We start from the raw sequence: 16581 nt of genomic DNA, 5'->3' as shown, positions 1-16581 counted from the left end.
TAGTTTTATAGCATTTTTATTAATCATTTTTTATTTTATTTTTTTACTAGTAATGGTGGCGATCTGCGATTTTTATTGTGACTGCGACATTGTCGGGGACCCATTGGACATTTTTGACACATTTTTGGGACCATTGTCATTTATACAGTAATCACTGCTATATAAATGCAGTGATTCCTGTGTAAATGACACTGGCAGTGAAAGGGTTAACCAGTGGGTGGCAGTGTAGGGGTTAAGTGTTCCTAGGGGTGTGTTACTAACTGTGGGGGGGTTGGGCTTTCATTTAGTGTACACTGATCTCTGCTCCAATCACATGGAGCAGAGATCAGCGTCACTAGTTGCTAGGCAGAATGGAAAAGTGTTGTTTACACAGCATTTCCTCCATTCGGCCGCTCCGTGAGACGATCGTGGGGATGGCCACGGCGATCGAGTCCGCGGGTCCCGCGACCGGACTCAAGGGGGTCTCGACCAGCGCAGGAGCGCGCCGCCGGCGGTGCGCTCCCTATGGCAGGGCGGCATCGAATATTGGACGTACCTGCACGCCAATATGCCTGCCCGTGCCATTCTGTCGACGTACATCGTCGTGCGCTGGTCGGGAAGTGGTTAAAGTTTAAAACAGAATGGGGGTGTGTGCGCTAACTTAAAAACCAAATAATATGAGAGAATAATAAATAAATAAAAATATAATGAGAAACAACCTAATACTAGCAAAGTGTAAGTGCAAAGTGTGCTTGTAAACAATACAATTGTTTAAAGTTTGCTGCACACCATTAAAGCCTCATGCACACGAGACGCAGTTAAACGCGCGTTCAGATGCAGTTGGACAGTTTTTTCAACTGCACCTGAACTCATTCAATGTTATCCTATGTGTCCATGCACACAGTCTCGTTTTTTTCCGTTTATATGCAGTTGCGTTTAATCTCGTTTTTCCAGAAGCAAAAAAATGCGTTCAGAAACAAAAATTTCTGCGTTTCAGACGCAAAACGCGGTAAAACGCGGCAAAACGCCGCTACCGCGTTTAGCCGCGTTTGCGTTTATATGCGTTTTTAAAGGTGACCTTTTTTTTTACATTAAAAATCTCAAAAATGATTGCAAATGATGAAAAACCATTAGAAAAATATTTTAAACAATTGCAATTGCAAGTGGACAATCCACAACTTGTGGCAAGTGACATGGCAGGTGGCAAGTGATGTGGCAAGTGGACAATCCACAACTTGTGGCAGGTGATGTGGCTGGTGACGTGGTAAGTGGACAATCCACAACTTGTGGCAGATGGCATGGCAGGTGACGTGGAAAGTTGACAATCCACATCTTGTGGCAAGTGACGTGGCAGGTGATGTGGCAAGTGACGTGGCAAGTGGACAATCCACAACTTGTGGCAGGTGATGTGGCAAGTGATGTGGCAGGTGATGTGACAAGTGGACAATCCACATCTTGTGGCAAGTGACGTGGCAGCTGACGTGGCAAGTGACGTGGCAGGTGACGTGGCAAGTGACATGGCAAGTGGACAATCCACATCTCGTGGCAAGTGACGTGGCAGGTGATGTGGCAAGTGACGTGGCAAGTGGACAATCCACAACTTGTGGCAGGTGACGTGGCAGGTGATGTGGCAAGTGACGTGGCAGCTGACGTGGCAAGTGGACAATCCAAAACTTGTGGCAGGTGACGTGGCAAGTGACGTGGCAGGTGACGTGGCAAGTGATGTGGCAAGTGGACAATCCACAGCTTGTGGCAAGTGACGTGGCAAGTGGACAATCCACAACTTGTGGCAGGTGACGTGGCAGGTGACGTGGCAGGTGACGTGGCAGGTGAAGTGGCAAGTGACGCGGCAAGTAGACAATCCACAACTTGTGGCAGGTGATGTGGCAAGTGACGTGGCAGGTGATGTGGCAAGTCACGTGGCAAGTGGACAATCCACAACTTGTGGCAGGTGATGTGGCTGGTGACGTGTCAAGTGGACAATCCACAGCTTGTGGCAGGTGGCATGGCAGATGACGTGGAAAGTGGACAATCCACATCTCGTGGCAGCTGACGTGGCAAGTGACGTGGCAAGTGGACAATCCAAAACTTGTGGCAGGTGACGTGGCAGGTGACGTGGCAGGTGACGTGGCAGGTGACGTGGCAGGTGACGTGGCAAGTGATGTGGCAAGTGGACAATCCACAGCTTGTGGCAAGTGACGTGGCAAGTGGACAATCCACAACTTGTGGCAGGTGACGTGGCAGGTGACGTGGCAAGTGAACAATCCACAACTTGTGGCAGGTGACGTGGCAAGTGACGTGGCAGGTGATGTGGCAAGTGACGCGGCAAGTAGACAATCCACAACTTGTGGCAGGTGACGTGGCAGGTGACGTGGCAAGTGAACAATCCACAACTTGTGGCAAGTGACGTGGCAGGTGATGTGGCAAGTGACGCGGCAAGTAGACAATACACAACTTGTGGCAGGTGATGTGGCTGGTGACGTGGCAAGTGGACAATCCACAGCTTGTGGCAGGTGGCATGGCAGATGACGTGGAAAGTGGACAATCCACATCTCGTGGCAAGTGACGTGGCAGGTGATGTGGCAAGTGACGTGGCAAGTGGACAATCCACAATTTGTGGCAGGTGACGTGGCAGGTGATGTGGCAAGTGGACAATCCCCAACTTGTGGCAAGTGACGTGGCAAGTGGACAATCCACAACTTGTGGCAGGTGCCGTGGCAAGTGACACGGCAAATGCAAGTGTACAACTGCTCTCTATGCTGCTGCTGCTCACTCTGATCAAAATAGCAGAAATAGTTAAAAAAAATGCTTTGAGAGCTTGGGGAGGGTCTACATGATGTTATCTTTATAAACGCGTCTAAACGCAAACGCGTCTAAACGCGTCTAAACGCGTCTAAACGCGACATGCAAACGCGGCAAAACGCGCGTTTCTAAACGCGCGTTTCAGCTTTTTTTGAGGTTTCATCTGCGTCTCGCCTGTGAAATACTGGAAGAACATAGTCTGGTCAGATGAGACCAAAATTTAACTCTTTGGATGCCATAATACACACAACGTTTGGAGGTCAAATGGTACTGCACATCACCCCAAAAACACCCCCATACCAACAATGAGGTTTGGGGGTGGGAACATCATGGTGTGGGGCTGTTTTTTAGCCTATGGTACTGGTAAACTTCATGTCATTGAAGGAAGGATGAATGGGAAAATGTACCAAGACATTCTTGATAAAAATGTGCTGCCATCTACCAGAATGATGAAGATGAAATGGGGGTGGACATTTCAGCAAGACATAGATCCCAGACACAAAGCCAAGGAAACTCTCAATTGATTTTAAAGAAAGAAAATAAAGCTGCTAGAATGGCCCAGCCAATCCCCTGACTTGAATCCAATAGAAAATCTATGGAAAGAACCGAAGATCAGAGTCCATATAAGAGGCCAAAGGAACCTTCAAGATTTGAAGACTGTGTGGAAGAACGTGCCAAAAATCACACATTAAACAATGCATGCGACTAGTTTCTCCATACAGGAGGCATCTTGAAGCTGTCATTACCAACAAAGGATTTTGTACGAAGTATTAAATAAATTTCAGTTAGCGTGTTTAATACTTTTCCCCCGTGTCATTCCATTTTATTACAAATAACTTCAATTCTGAATGTATTTTTTTTGGCTTCTTTGTATATATGGATTACATGGGTTGTTACTAAGGCCGCGTACACACGGGCGGACTGTTCGCCCAACTTTGTTCGTCAAACAGTTTGACAAACAGTCCGCTCAAAATTAGCATGAGCGGACTTGACCACACACGACGAACGAACAGTCCGCTGAAAACTTGCACGATGACGTGAACGGCACGTACGACGGGACGAGAGATTCGAAGTCCTATACACTGCAATGCAACCTTCGGCGTGTAAATCCTTTCTGAGCATGCGGGGAACTTAGTTTGACGAACAAGCCTACACATGAGCGGACTGTCCGCTCAAACCAAGTTTCAGCGGACAGTCTTACGGAAATTCCGAAAAACTTTGTTCGTCAGACTGTCCGCTGAAACTGTCCGCTGAAGCCCACACACGAGCGGACTGTCCGCTGAAACACTGTTCAGCGGACAAAGTTGGACGAACAGTCCGCCCGTGTGTACGCGGCCTAACATGTGGTGAAAATTACATTGCAACAGCACCTTTAGAAATATATTTATCTAGAAAAATGGTGAGGTGTTCAATATTTATTTTTTCCGCTGTATTTGTGGAGCACTCCTGATTTGCACCGAAATGCCTACACTTTCCTTGCAATCTAAATGTAATTGTACTGGACATTAAAGGATGCTGAGATCATAGATGCTGGTACTTACAGTAGTTGCATTTAAAATATATTTAAAGCCCCACTACAGATTTTTATTTTATGAATACATACATTGCCCAGCATGCTAAAAAAATAAAACATTTTGCTCAATTCCTGCGGCACTATCCTCTGCAGACTCATCATTTTGTGGCCCAGGGATGGTCCTCTTCTGGTGTGAATTATGCCCAGTGCCATTCAACACACTTCCTGTGAGCCCAAGTCTTCATGGATGCACCCCCTGGGATCATCAAACCACTGCAGGCTCATAGTGCTCAGAGGTCAATACATAAGCACCGTTCTCCAGAGCTCCAAGTCCTTGTACACACGGTCCGACATTCCGAGGGAAAATGTCCGAACGAACCGTGTTGTCGGATAATCCGACTGTGTGTGGGCTCCATCGGAATGTTTCAGTTGGAATATCCGACGGACCAAGTTCTCCAGCTTGGCTTATAAAATTTTCCGACAGCATGGTCCGATTGGACTTTGTCCGATCATTTGTAGAGAATTCCGATCGGACAAAGTGCCACGCATGCTCTGAACGATCGGATTTTCCGACAACTGTGTATGCAACAGTTTCGGGCTTAGGGACATATGCAGACGATGCTTGACCAAGTGGACAATGACATTGTGTAACCTGTCAGAAGTCTGCTGTATTAAAAGTATATGGGAAGCCATACACTGTATACTGCACTAGCATCCCTGAGCATGTAAACATCATAATGCTAGCAATAACAATTGGTCATTGCATTTACATGTCATCACTGAACTATGACCACTCACCATTGCGAGCATTAAGATGCTTACAAGCTCTGAGGCACCTTGTGCAGTCAATGGTGTACAGATTGTCTTCCCTGAAAGTAAACATACCCTTTAAGATACAAATCTTATTTATTTGGCAGGGGTAGGGGACACGACAGGTACTGCTTTATGTCAAAATCTTGAGTTTTGCGGTATGTTATTTAATGATGATCTGTTGTATAGTTAATAATGTATTTATCAAAACATTAAAAGAATTATAGTTTATCTTATGTCTTGCTAAGTATTTGTATTTTCCTTCTGTCTTTTTACTTGATGAAAGAGTATTGGAATCTGAAAATTTACATTCAACTACTGCTCTAAACTTGAGACATGTTTGGCTTTCCAGGAAACACCACGGTGCTGATACAAGATGGATGGGCTAACTTCTCCAACCTGGTCGTCTCAAGTTCTAGATCCAACTGGTGCCTGATATTTAATGTGACATCACCTCCAGGTATTTCTCCATGGTTTTTCTGTTTTTTCTTTCCTCCACTCATAGTCATTTCTGGATAGATCATGCCTTGTGGCTAGCTTGGGGAGCAATATACTACTATATGCATTGAAAACTATATTACCAGCAAGCCATACAAAGGAAAAGCTTCTAAAAGCAGACCTTGCAGTAAAATGGTCCATGTCCCATCCACCTGTAAAAAATCACTGCATGGTAGTGCTCCAAAAACATAACTGTACACATTTTTTTAAATTAAGTATACTTACCTCAACCTCATCTTCAACCAGTCACACCTCGGCAAGAGAGACCCCACATTCCTTCCGGTGGGATTCTGAGAAATACAGAACAACCCGGATCTTGCAAGAAGACGCTCTTGCACTGGACTAGAGTATCTAGTGATCTGAGATTGGGGCTGCTCTGCATTATACAGGAATCTTGCCAAAAAGATAACGGCATGCCCTGCAATAGGCAATAAGGTAAGTATGTAATCTAACATACTCATACAGGTATATCGAGAGGTAAACAATGGCCCCCTCATCCCTTAATGTAGTCAAGACCAAAAATACAAGGTTCTATGGAACTCAAAATCAGCAACACAAAATGTTTGGATAAAAATATAGATTTATTACAAAAGTAGTTAAAATGTATTCAAATGTTGTAGACCAGGGGTGTCAAACCTTCCTGCGCCACACTGGAAGAAGATGCATTGTCTTGTCTTGGGCTTCACATAAAATACACTAACAATAAGGATCGCTGATGAACAGAAAAAATTGGGCAGATCACAAGTTAACGTTTACCTATATAGATAATGTATCTGACTGAGCAATAAAACTTTATTTTTTTGTATTATATTTTATTGTAAAAGAGGGAAACAGAAAATAAGTCTGATATTTGACATGGTTTTTGATAAACGAATGCATCAATATCTAAATTTGATGTGGTAGCAATTCTCCATGAATTTTCAGGATGCTCATCAGAAATGTTACCTCTTGTGTGCTTCATCCTTGAAAATAGTTTCTCACAAACATAGGTGCTGCCGAAAACTGATGAAATGGATAAGGCGCGATTCTGAAGAGTGGAATATTTTTTCGGTGTAAATAAAACGTATAAGAATCTAGGGAAGAGACACTGTCACATTTTTCATTTGACAGGCTTCAAAAAAATATTCCCCCCAAAAATATCAACATTTTTATGTAAGTTTACAATTTTGAGTTACATAGTTACATAGTTACATAGTAGGTGAGGTCGAAAAAAGACACATCAAGTCCATCAAGTCCAACCTATGTGTGTGATTATATGTCAGTATTACAGTGTATATGTATGTTGCAGTCGCTCAGGTGCTTATCTAATAGTTTCTTGAAACTATTGATGCACCCGCCTGAGACCACCACCTGTGGAAGGGAAGGGATTCTGTTTGCTTTGTTAGCAGCAGCTTGGCATTGCATGCCATTGCTGACCCTATCATCTACTGGGACCTTCAGGTCCTTTTCCATCCTAGATTCCCCCAGAGTTTCTCCCCCCAGTCTATAGATTGCATTCATATTTTTGCCACCCAAATGCATTATTTTACATTTTTCTACATTGAATCTCATTTGCCATGTAGTTGCCCATCCCATTACATAGTTACATAGTTACATAGTTACATAGTTAGTCAGGTTGAAAAAAGACACAAGTCCATCCAGTTCAACCTTAAAAACAAATAAATAAAATAAAAAAATAATTGTACAATCCAAATACCCAATTTTATGCCCACAATTGATCCAGAGGAAGGCAAAAAAAACCCCAGCAGAGCATGCTCCAATTTGCTACAACAGGGGAAAAAAATTCCTTCCTGATCCCCCAAGAGGCAATCGGATTTTCCCTGGATCAACTTTACCTATGTTAGTACCCAGTTATATTATGTACATTCAGGAAAGTATCCAGGCCTTTCTTAAAGCAATCTACTGAGCTGGCCAGATCCACCTCTGGCGGGAGTCTATTACACATTTTCACAGCTCTAACTGTGAAGAAACCTTTCCGTACTTGAAGATGAAATCTCTTTTCCTCTAGACGTAAAGAGTGCCCCCTTGTCCTCTGGGTTGACCATACAGAGAACAACTCAATACCAAGTTCACTATATGGACCCCTAATATATTTGAACATGTTGATCATATCCCCCCTTATTCTCCTCTTCTCAAGAGTGAATAAATTCAGTTCCTCTAATCTCTCCTCATAGCTGAGTTCCTTCATGCCTCTTATCAGTTTGGTTGCCCTTCTCTGCACTTTCTCCAGTTCCCCGATATCCTTTTTGAGAACTGGTGCCCAAAACTGAACTGCATATTCCAGGTGAGGTCTTACTAATGATTTGAACAGGGGCAAAATGATACCTCTCTTAATACAAGAAAGGACTTTGCTAGCTTTGGAAACAGCAGCTTGGCATTGCCTGCTATTATTGAGCTTATGATCTACCAAAAACCCCAGATCCTTCTCCACTATGGATCCCCCCAGTTGTACTCCCCCTAGCATGTATGATGCATGCATATTCTTAGCCCCCAAGTGCATAACTTTACATTTATCAACATTAAACCTCATCTGCCACATAGTCGCCCAATTAGACAGTGTATTGAGGTCGGCTTGTAAATTGGAGACATCCTGTAAGGACATTATTCCACTGCATATCTTGGTGTCATCTGCAAAGGCAGAAATGTTACTTTTGATCCCAGACCCAATATCATTTATAAAGATGTTAAAAAGTAAGGGTCCCAGCACTGAACCTTGGGGTACACCACTGATAACCTTAGACCATTCAGAGTAAGAATCATTAACCACTACTCTCTGAATTCTGTCTTTTAGCCAATTTTCTATCCATTTACAAACTGATATTTCCAAACCTGTAGACTTTACCTTACACATGAGCCGTGTGTGGGGAACTGTATCAAACGCTTTTGCAAAATCCAAGTATACCACGTCCACCGCCACCCCTCTGTCCAAGGTTTTACTTACCTCCTCATAAAAAGAAATTAGATTTGTCTGACAACTTCTGTCTTTCATGAATCCATGCTTTCTGTTGCTTAAAGTGTTTTTGTTCAGCAAGAACTCATCGATGTGGTCTTTTATTAAACGCTCCAGTATCTTCCCAGCTATAGAAGTTAAGCTAACAGGTCTATAGTTACTTGGTAAAGACTTTGATCCCTTTTTAAATAAAGGCACCACGTTCGCCCTGCGCCAATCCAGTGGGACTATTCCCGTCATTAAGGAGTCCCTAAAAATTAGATACAATGGCTCTGAAATTACAGAGCTCAATTCTTTTAGGATCCGTGGGTGGATGCCATCAGGGCCAGGTGCTTTATCCACCTTTATTCTGTCTAAATATTTCTGGACCATATCACTTTTGAGCCATTGTGGATCATTTGGGGCTGTGTCACTATCACCCCCATTATGGACATGCGCTCCCCCATGCTCTTTTGTGTACACAGAGCTGAAGAAAGTATTTAATAAATTAGCCTTCTCTTTGTCCCCAGTCACCCACTCCAGATTATTTTGTAAAGGGCCTACATGCTCAGACTTGACCTTTTTACTATTAATATATTTGAAGAATTTTTTGGGGTTTGTCCTACTATCTTTTGCAATCTGTCGTTCGTTTTGAATTTTTGCATCCTTGATTTCCTTTTTACATATTCTGTTAAATTCTTTGTAACATTTAAATGACACTAGTGATCCTACATTTTTATATTTTTTAAAAGCTCTTCTCTTATAGTTTATAGCTTTTTTAACTTTGGCTGTGAGCCACATAGGTTTTGTTTTTAGCCTTTTAAACTTATTGCCCATGGGAATGTTCATTAATTTGTGAAGATCTTTTTGCAAGGTTTCCACATCCTACGGAGAAGTTATTGCTCTGCTTAGCTTAGTATAGTCCACAAATACAGAGATTGAATTGTTTACCCCATCCTCATGGTCGTTTATGAACAAATTAATCAGGATTGGTCCCAGCACAGAACCCTGGGGGACCGGATTCATAACTATCTTGGGCCACATGTGGGCTGCAGGTTGGACACCCCTGGTGTAGACCAACATAGTTACATCATTGAATGACACATGACGTATAATAAAAGTCTCTAATGACTTGTTCTTCTTAACTTCTCATTTACCACACAAAATGAGCTTATTTGTCCAGCCTTTTCATGTGATCTTGTATTCGGACCAAGTCAAAACTCAGCACATTTCGCTGAAAAGCTTCATCAGTAGCATAGAGGTATCAACAGAGTCTTTATATGAACGTGCCATTGGAATCAGACCATTGCTAAGTCTTGTAGTGTAGATCAACTCAAAGGAGAGGATGTCGCTGACAACAAAAAAGCCTCCCATTACATTCACCATTATCGCCAGGATACACCATTACAATACAAGCTTTTTGGTGCTAGTGATACCACAGACAGCTAAAAAAAGGAGAAAAATTGACCATTCCCTACTCCATCCAAAAAATAAAAAAGAAATAGGGCTCCTAAATGTTACATTTGTGGAGAAGGATGAATAATCTGGAGACTGGCTGTGCCAGCTTGTCAACTGGAGCAGGGATATTTTACAAGCAGTTTTTTTGCAGCCTGCAGAAGTCCTATGCTCCCTGGTGGAATGGGAGAGCCCAGGAACAGCGGTGGGGAGCCCCTTCCAAGCCCTGCAGCCATAACTCTAGTATAAATGCTTGCTCTGAAGCTGTACATATATGGCCTAAGGATGGCAAATGAGAGCACACCGTGAAACTCCGGACAGAAGCCATGCTACTAATGCACCTCACCTACCACAGCACCACGCAAGCAACACCTAATTGTAGGAATCCTGGTCTTTCCAATTGCCCTTGTTCACATTTGTGCATTCAGTTGCCTGTAGCTCAACTCCTGACATTAGAAAAGGTAAGTTTGAAGCATAATGGGGTATTCTTGGCTCCACTGAATGTGCAAAAAATGTGTATTTTCAAGCGCTCCCATCATAAGTCAGTGGGACCAAAAATGTACTATCCAGCCATAAAGATACTCCTGTATTTCAATTAAAACCATGCAAAAACAAAAAAAACAAAAACAACCTAGTCAGATCCTACTTAAGTGTGAATGGGGGCTTATTGTGAAATGAGCAGGGTGGAGGTAGGGCAGTGACACAGGAAGCGTTTGAACTGAAGCGTAGCTTTACTATCCTTCAGGCTACAGTGAGGAAGACTTATGGGAATCACTAGAGTGGCTGAACAGAATTAGAAATGTCTTAGGAGATAAAACCATTCATAAAGATGGATTTTTAAGTGTATTTTAGATGTTTGGCTTGCATTCTGCTTTACGCGAGTCAAGGCGGCGGCTTCCGTAAATGAAACATTTTTCGAGTTACAAAAACTCATTTAAGCATGTAACGATAACAGCTGTGTTCTGCTTTTCCCCCAAACAACTTTGCTTCCTACCTTTGATTCTGTTGTATAACTAATTCTTTTTTCCTGCAATATTATATATGTTAACTAGAAGCCCTGATCTTAACGAAGACCAGCAAGCCAGCGTTCCAGACCCCGCACATGAGTCTAATCTTCCAATTATGTCCGTGTTACTTTGAAAACTGGTTTATTTCAACAAGTTCAATTTTATGGCTTCCTTACCAAATTATAGAGTGCCGGGTCCAGCGTGTGTCGGGGAGTTCTCTTGTAAAACCGTAGCATGCCATAAACAACGCTCATAAATTGCAGTTTTCCTCTTTATTAACATCCTTTTTCCTGATGATAAAACAGTTAAGTTGCCTGTGCCTCTCTGCCCGGGAGGAGTGTGAAAATGAAGATTTAGGGGGTCTGAACAGAAGTCGCAATAGGAAGGTGTCTGCTTGCCTTTTCAACTGCCAGACACACTTTTATGGCAGCTGTAAATATTGTCAGTTTTTTTTTTTTTTTTCCAGAGAGCCCACAGTGATGCACACAACACAATCCTACACGTCTGTCAGGTACAAGACTTCCCGTAACAAAAAATGTTTAAAATACATTTAAACTTGATTATTTTATTGTAAATAGTAGTATAGAAATATATTTGCAATACAATAGCATTAATGGAAGGAAGATGTTCTAGTGCAGTGGTCTCCAAACTGCAGACTGCGAGCCAGATGAAGCTCTTTACTTGCCTTTATCCAGGCCTTGGGGCACTACTCCTCCCACCGTGGGGCATAATATCTCCCTCTGATAGCAACAATAAGGCACTATTCCTCCCACTGACACCAATGAGGGGGCACTATTCCTTTCATTGACACCAACAATAAGGCACTATTCCTCCCACTGACACCAATGAGGGGGCACTATTCCTTTCACTGACACCAACAATAAGGCACTATTCCTCCCACTTACACCAATGAGGAGGCACTATTCCTTCCACTGATACCAATGACGGAGCTCTATTTCTTTCACTAACACCAATGATGGAGCACTATTCCTCCCACTGATACCAACAATGGGGAACTATTCGTCCCACTGACTGATGTGACATTTGTAAGCTAGTGCCCATCAAGCAGAATAAGGCCCCTTTCACACTTTTGCGACTGCAAAGTCACGTGATTTTGCGGCTGCAATTTTGACAAGACAGTCCGACTGTGGATCCGACTTTGCCCTGCAACTTGAAGTCTGACTTCCACGAACAGGGTTTCCGACTTTGATACCCAACAATACTAAGCACTGTCTGGTATGAATCTTTAGGGGGAACTCCATGCACAATGTAAAAAAAAAAACGGCATGGGTTCCCCCTCCAAGAGGTTCTTCGGTCTGGCATGGATTTTAAGGGGTACCGCCACACCGAAAAAATAGTGTGGGGTCCCCCCAAAATCCACACCAGACCCTTATCCGAGCACACAGCCCGGCAGGTCAGGAAAGGGAGTGGGGACAAGCGAGCCCCCCCCCAAACCATACCAGGCAACATGCCCTCCCCATACAGAAGGATGTCACCTATCTTTGGCCCTGAAGGTTTTCATTAGACTGGAGGAGGCTAGAGACTTTGCTACACATAGTATGCACAGGCAGCCTGGAGTAAGTAATGTATAGTGTACAAACCAGAGTAGGTTGTATACCAAGAGAGTAGTTATATAGTTATAACTATATGCAGTTATATATAGTTATATACACAGAGTAGTTTCCTGGGCTATGCAACATACTGTGGACTTATTCAGAATAACATAGAGCACGGCATTCAAAGGGTAGGTGTGTATTACAGTATATACCATATTGCATAGTATGCACAGGCAGCCTGGAGTAAGTAATGTACAGCATAGTGTACAAACCATGTATGGAGTGAGGATGTATTGAATATATCACACATTTCACAGTGTGTAGAACAGAACAGCCTCGGGTATGTCATGTATAGCACAATGTTTTGATTTGGACAGTCAAAGCATGTAACATGAAGCATAGCGTATGAATTAGGACAGTCAGAGGTAAAGTATCTTACAAAAGTGAGTACACCCCTCACATTTTTGTAAATATTTTATTATATCTTTTCATGTGATAACACTGAAGAAATTACACTTTGCTACAATGTAAAGTAGTGAGTGTACAGCTTGTATAACCATTAATGTCTAAACCGCTGGCAACAAAAGTGAGTACACCCCTAAGTGAAAATGTCCAAATTGGGCCCAAAGGGTCAATATTTTATGTGGCCACCATTATTTTCCAGCACTGCCTTAACCCTCTTGGGCATGGAGTTCACCAGAGCTTCACAGGTTGCCACTGGAGTTCTCTTCCACTCCTCCATGACGACATCATGGAGCTGGTGGATGTTGGAGACCTTGCGCTCCTCCACCTTCGATTTGAGGATGCACCACAGATGCTCAATAGGTTTTAGATCTGGAGATATGCTTGGCCAGTCCATCACCTTTACCCTCAGCTTCTTTAACAAGGCAGTGGTCATCTTGGAGGTGTGTTTGGGGTCGTTATCATGTTGGAATACTGCCTGCAGCCCAGTCTCCGAAGGGAGGGGATCTTGCTCTGTTTCAGTATGTCACAGTGCATAAAAAGTGTGGTCCCTCGCACCACCAAGTGAATAAAACAAAAAAAATGATAACTGAAACTGCTGCTAGAGCTATAGTGTACACAGTGCACATAGATGAATGTAAATATAAAGTGATCAGCGAGACATCGTAATAATACAAACAAATATTAAATAGAAGGGACATGCTAGATGTCACAAAAAATATAGTGCAAAATAATCAATCTATAGTCCAAAAAGTTCTTCCAAGTGACGGTAAGACAATCTTTCCAATTAAATTTTCCTGCAAACAATGTTCCCCTGACTTCACACAATTGCTTAGTGCTCACAGAACTCTCTCCTCTGTGTAATGTTGAATCAGCCTTATAGGTATTTATGGTCGTGGCGGGCTTCCACTTCCAGACTCCCGGTTACCAGGTCGCTCAAAGTTCCAGGTGTTGTGAGAATAAATAAATGCCTCCCATAGTGTAAAAACATTTAAACAACCAAAGATTTATTAAAAAGACAAATGGAATCTTGCATAGAATTTTTTTTTAAAAGCGCATGTAAAGTGCAACAACTGCATTCCAGGCGCCTCTTACATCACTTCCATTCCACTCTGTACTTTCGGCCACGCCCTACACGTTACATCACGTGACTTCATCAGGGAAACCTGTGCATGTTGGCATTCATGGTTCCCTCAATGAACTGTAGCTCCCCAGTGCCGGCAGCACTCATGCAGCCCCAGACCATGACAGTCCCACCACCATGCTTGACTGTGGCCAAAACACACTTGTCTTTGTACTCCTCACACGCTTGACACCATCCGAACCAAATAAGTTTATCTTGGTCTCATCAGACCAAAGGACATGGTTGCAGTAATCCATGTCCTTAGTCTGCTTGTCTTCACAAAACTGTTTGCGGGCTTTCTTATACATCAGCTTTAGATGAGGCTTCCTTCTGGGATGACAGCCATGCAGACCAATTTAATGCAGTGTGCGGCATATTGTCTGAGCACTGACAGGTTGACCCCCCACCCCTTCATCCTCTGCAGCAATGCTGGAAGCACTCATATGTCTATTTCCCAAAGACAACCTCTGCATATGATGCTGAGCACGTGCACTCAACTTCTTTGATCGACCATGGCAAGGCCTGTTCTGAGTGGAACCTGTCCTGTTAAACCGCTGTATGGTCTTGGCCACCCTCCTGCAGCTCAGTTTCAGGGTCTTGGCAATCTTTTTCTACCCTAGGCCATCTTTATGTAGAGCAAAAATTCTTTTTTTAATATCCTCGGAGAGTTCTTTGCCATGAGGTGCCATGTTGAACTTCCAGTGACCAGGATGAGAGAGTGAGAGCGATAAAACCAAATAACACACCTGCTCCCCATTCACACCTGAGACCTTGTAACACCAACGAGTCACGTGACACCATGGAGGGAAAATGACTAATTGCGCCCACTTTGGACATTTTCACTTAAGGGTGTACTCACTTTTGTTGCCAGCAGTTTAGACATTAATGGCTGTGTTTTGAGTTATTGTGAGGGGACAGCAAATTTACACTGTTATACAAGCTGTACACTCACTACTTTACATTGTAGCAAAGTGTCATTTCTTCAGTGTTATATAGAAATATATAATAAAATATTTACAAAAATGTGAGGGGTGTACTCACTTTTGTGAGATACTATATGTCATGTACAGCACATGGGCAGTCATAGTATGTAACATGAAGCATAGTGTATGTGTGAGGGGTGTACTCACTTTTGTGAGATACTATATGTCATGTACAGCACATGGGCGGTCATAGTATGTAACATGAAGCATAGTGTATGAATTAGGGCAATCTGCGGTATGTCATGTACAGCACATCTTTTGAATGGGGCAACCAAAGTATGTAACATGAAGCATAGTGTATGAATTTATGAATTAGTGCAGTCTGAGGTATGTCTCATACTGCACAAATTATAGAATGGGGAAGTTCATAGATGTAGGATAAATATATATGTGTATAGAAATAGACAGACAGACATGCATGCCTGTCTATTCAGGCACAGGGTTAATGTCCTGTTTAATGCAGTTTATAGATCTGTTCTATATCCCTATCATATTTTATTAATACACCTTGTAAAAAATAGCCCAGATGCCATAGATAATAACATTTATTCCCGTGTCTAAATGAGGAACACATGTCAGTATGATTGTTGGAGTTTTCTGCAGTATTTCATTGTATTGTTTGGCTCCCCCTGAGTCTTTCCGAACAACATGCCTGGGAAAAAAGGCCTCTTTATTCAGTGACTCAGGGGGGTGTGAAATTGGTGGAACTGACAATTACCGAAAGTCCTTTGGGGTGCACAGCAAACACTACTGGGCATATTACATGCGTTTTATGATGGGCCATCCTAAACAAAAAAAAAAAATGAGCATGTTTCCTATGTAAGGTGAATATTCATGAAATGTTCTACTTGTCTTTTGTTAGAAAAATTGTTAGAGGAAAAAAAATAAGTATTTGTAAAAGTTAGTAAATATCATAAGGTCGATCAATGATACAATTGCAGGGGGACGCAGTCTGAGAGTTGTTAAGAAAAATAACTTGAGCAAAGTTAGGAAGTGCCAGGGATGTCCACATAATTGTTTTAAAGAGACCAGTCACCAAATCAGTTTAAAGCCCAAATCCAGGAAACCTGCCCTGCAAGGGTTAACTGCTGCTTTCTGCCTAGAGGAGGGAAAAACTTAAAATTGTATACTCACCTTTCTGTAATTTTCCTTTCCTAATGGCAGCACACACTGGGATGTGACTCCACCTCCACAACCTGATAGGTCTCGTTAGCTATAAGAATGGAAGAGAGACCCACCTCACCATTCTATAGATCTATCGCCTTAAAACAGATTGGCAGCTGTGTGCTGCCATTAGATGCGTCAGGAAAGGAAAATTATGGAAAGGTGAGTATCTAATTTTCCGTTTTCCTAGGCGCATCATGGCAGCAAACACTGCGAAATAACTCGCTATATGGGTGGGTGCTTATAAGGTATTCTAGGCAGTGGGTATGGTAGAAAAATACTAAAAATGATTTAAAATTC

At 42.6% G+C, this 16581-nt stretch overlaps 1 protein-coding gene across 2 annotated transcripts in view; it reads left to right on the top strand.

Moving 5' to 3' along the window:
* Positions 1–16581, top strand: part of PKHD1 (PKHD1 ciliary IPT domain containing fibrocystin/polyductin) — a 975887-nt gene that overhangs the window by 920508 nt on the left and 38798 nt on the right. For both annotated transcript variants that reach the window (XM_077489019.1, XM_077489018.1), the window contains one exon: positions 5457–5564. In XM_077489019.1, coding sequence (XP_077345145.1) covers positions 5457–5564 — 108 coding nt within the window. The remainder of the gene's footprint in view (positions 1–5456; positions 5565–16581) is intronic.

Source organism: Lithobates pipiens, unplaced genomic scaffold (genome assembly GCF_037356315.1).
Source record: "Lithobates pipiens isolate NorthernLeopardFrog02 unplaced genomic scaffold, aLitPip1_a1.2 Scaffold_18, whole genome shotgun sequence".
Classification (NCBI taxonomy): Eukaryota; Metazoa; Chordata; class Amphibia; order Anura; family Ranidae; genus Lithobates; species Lithobates pipiens.
This window is presented reverse-complemented; position numbering and strand designations above follow the sequence as displayed.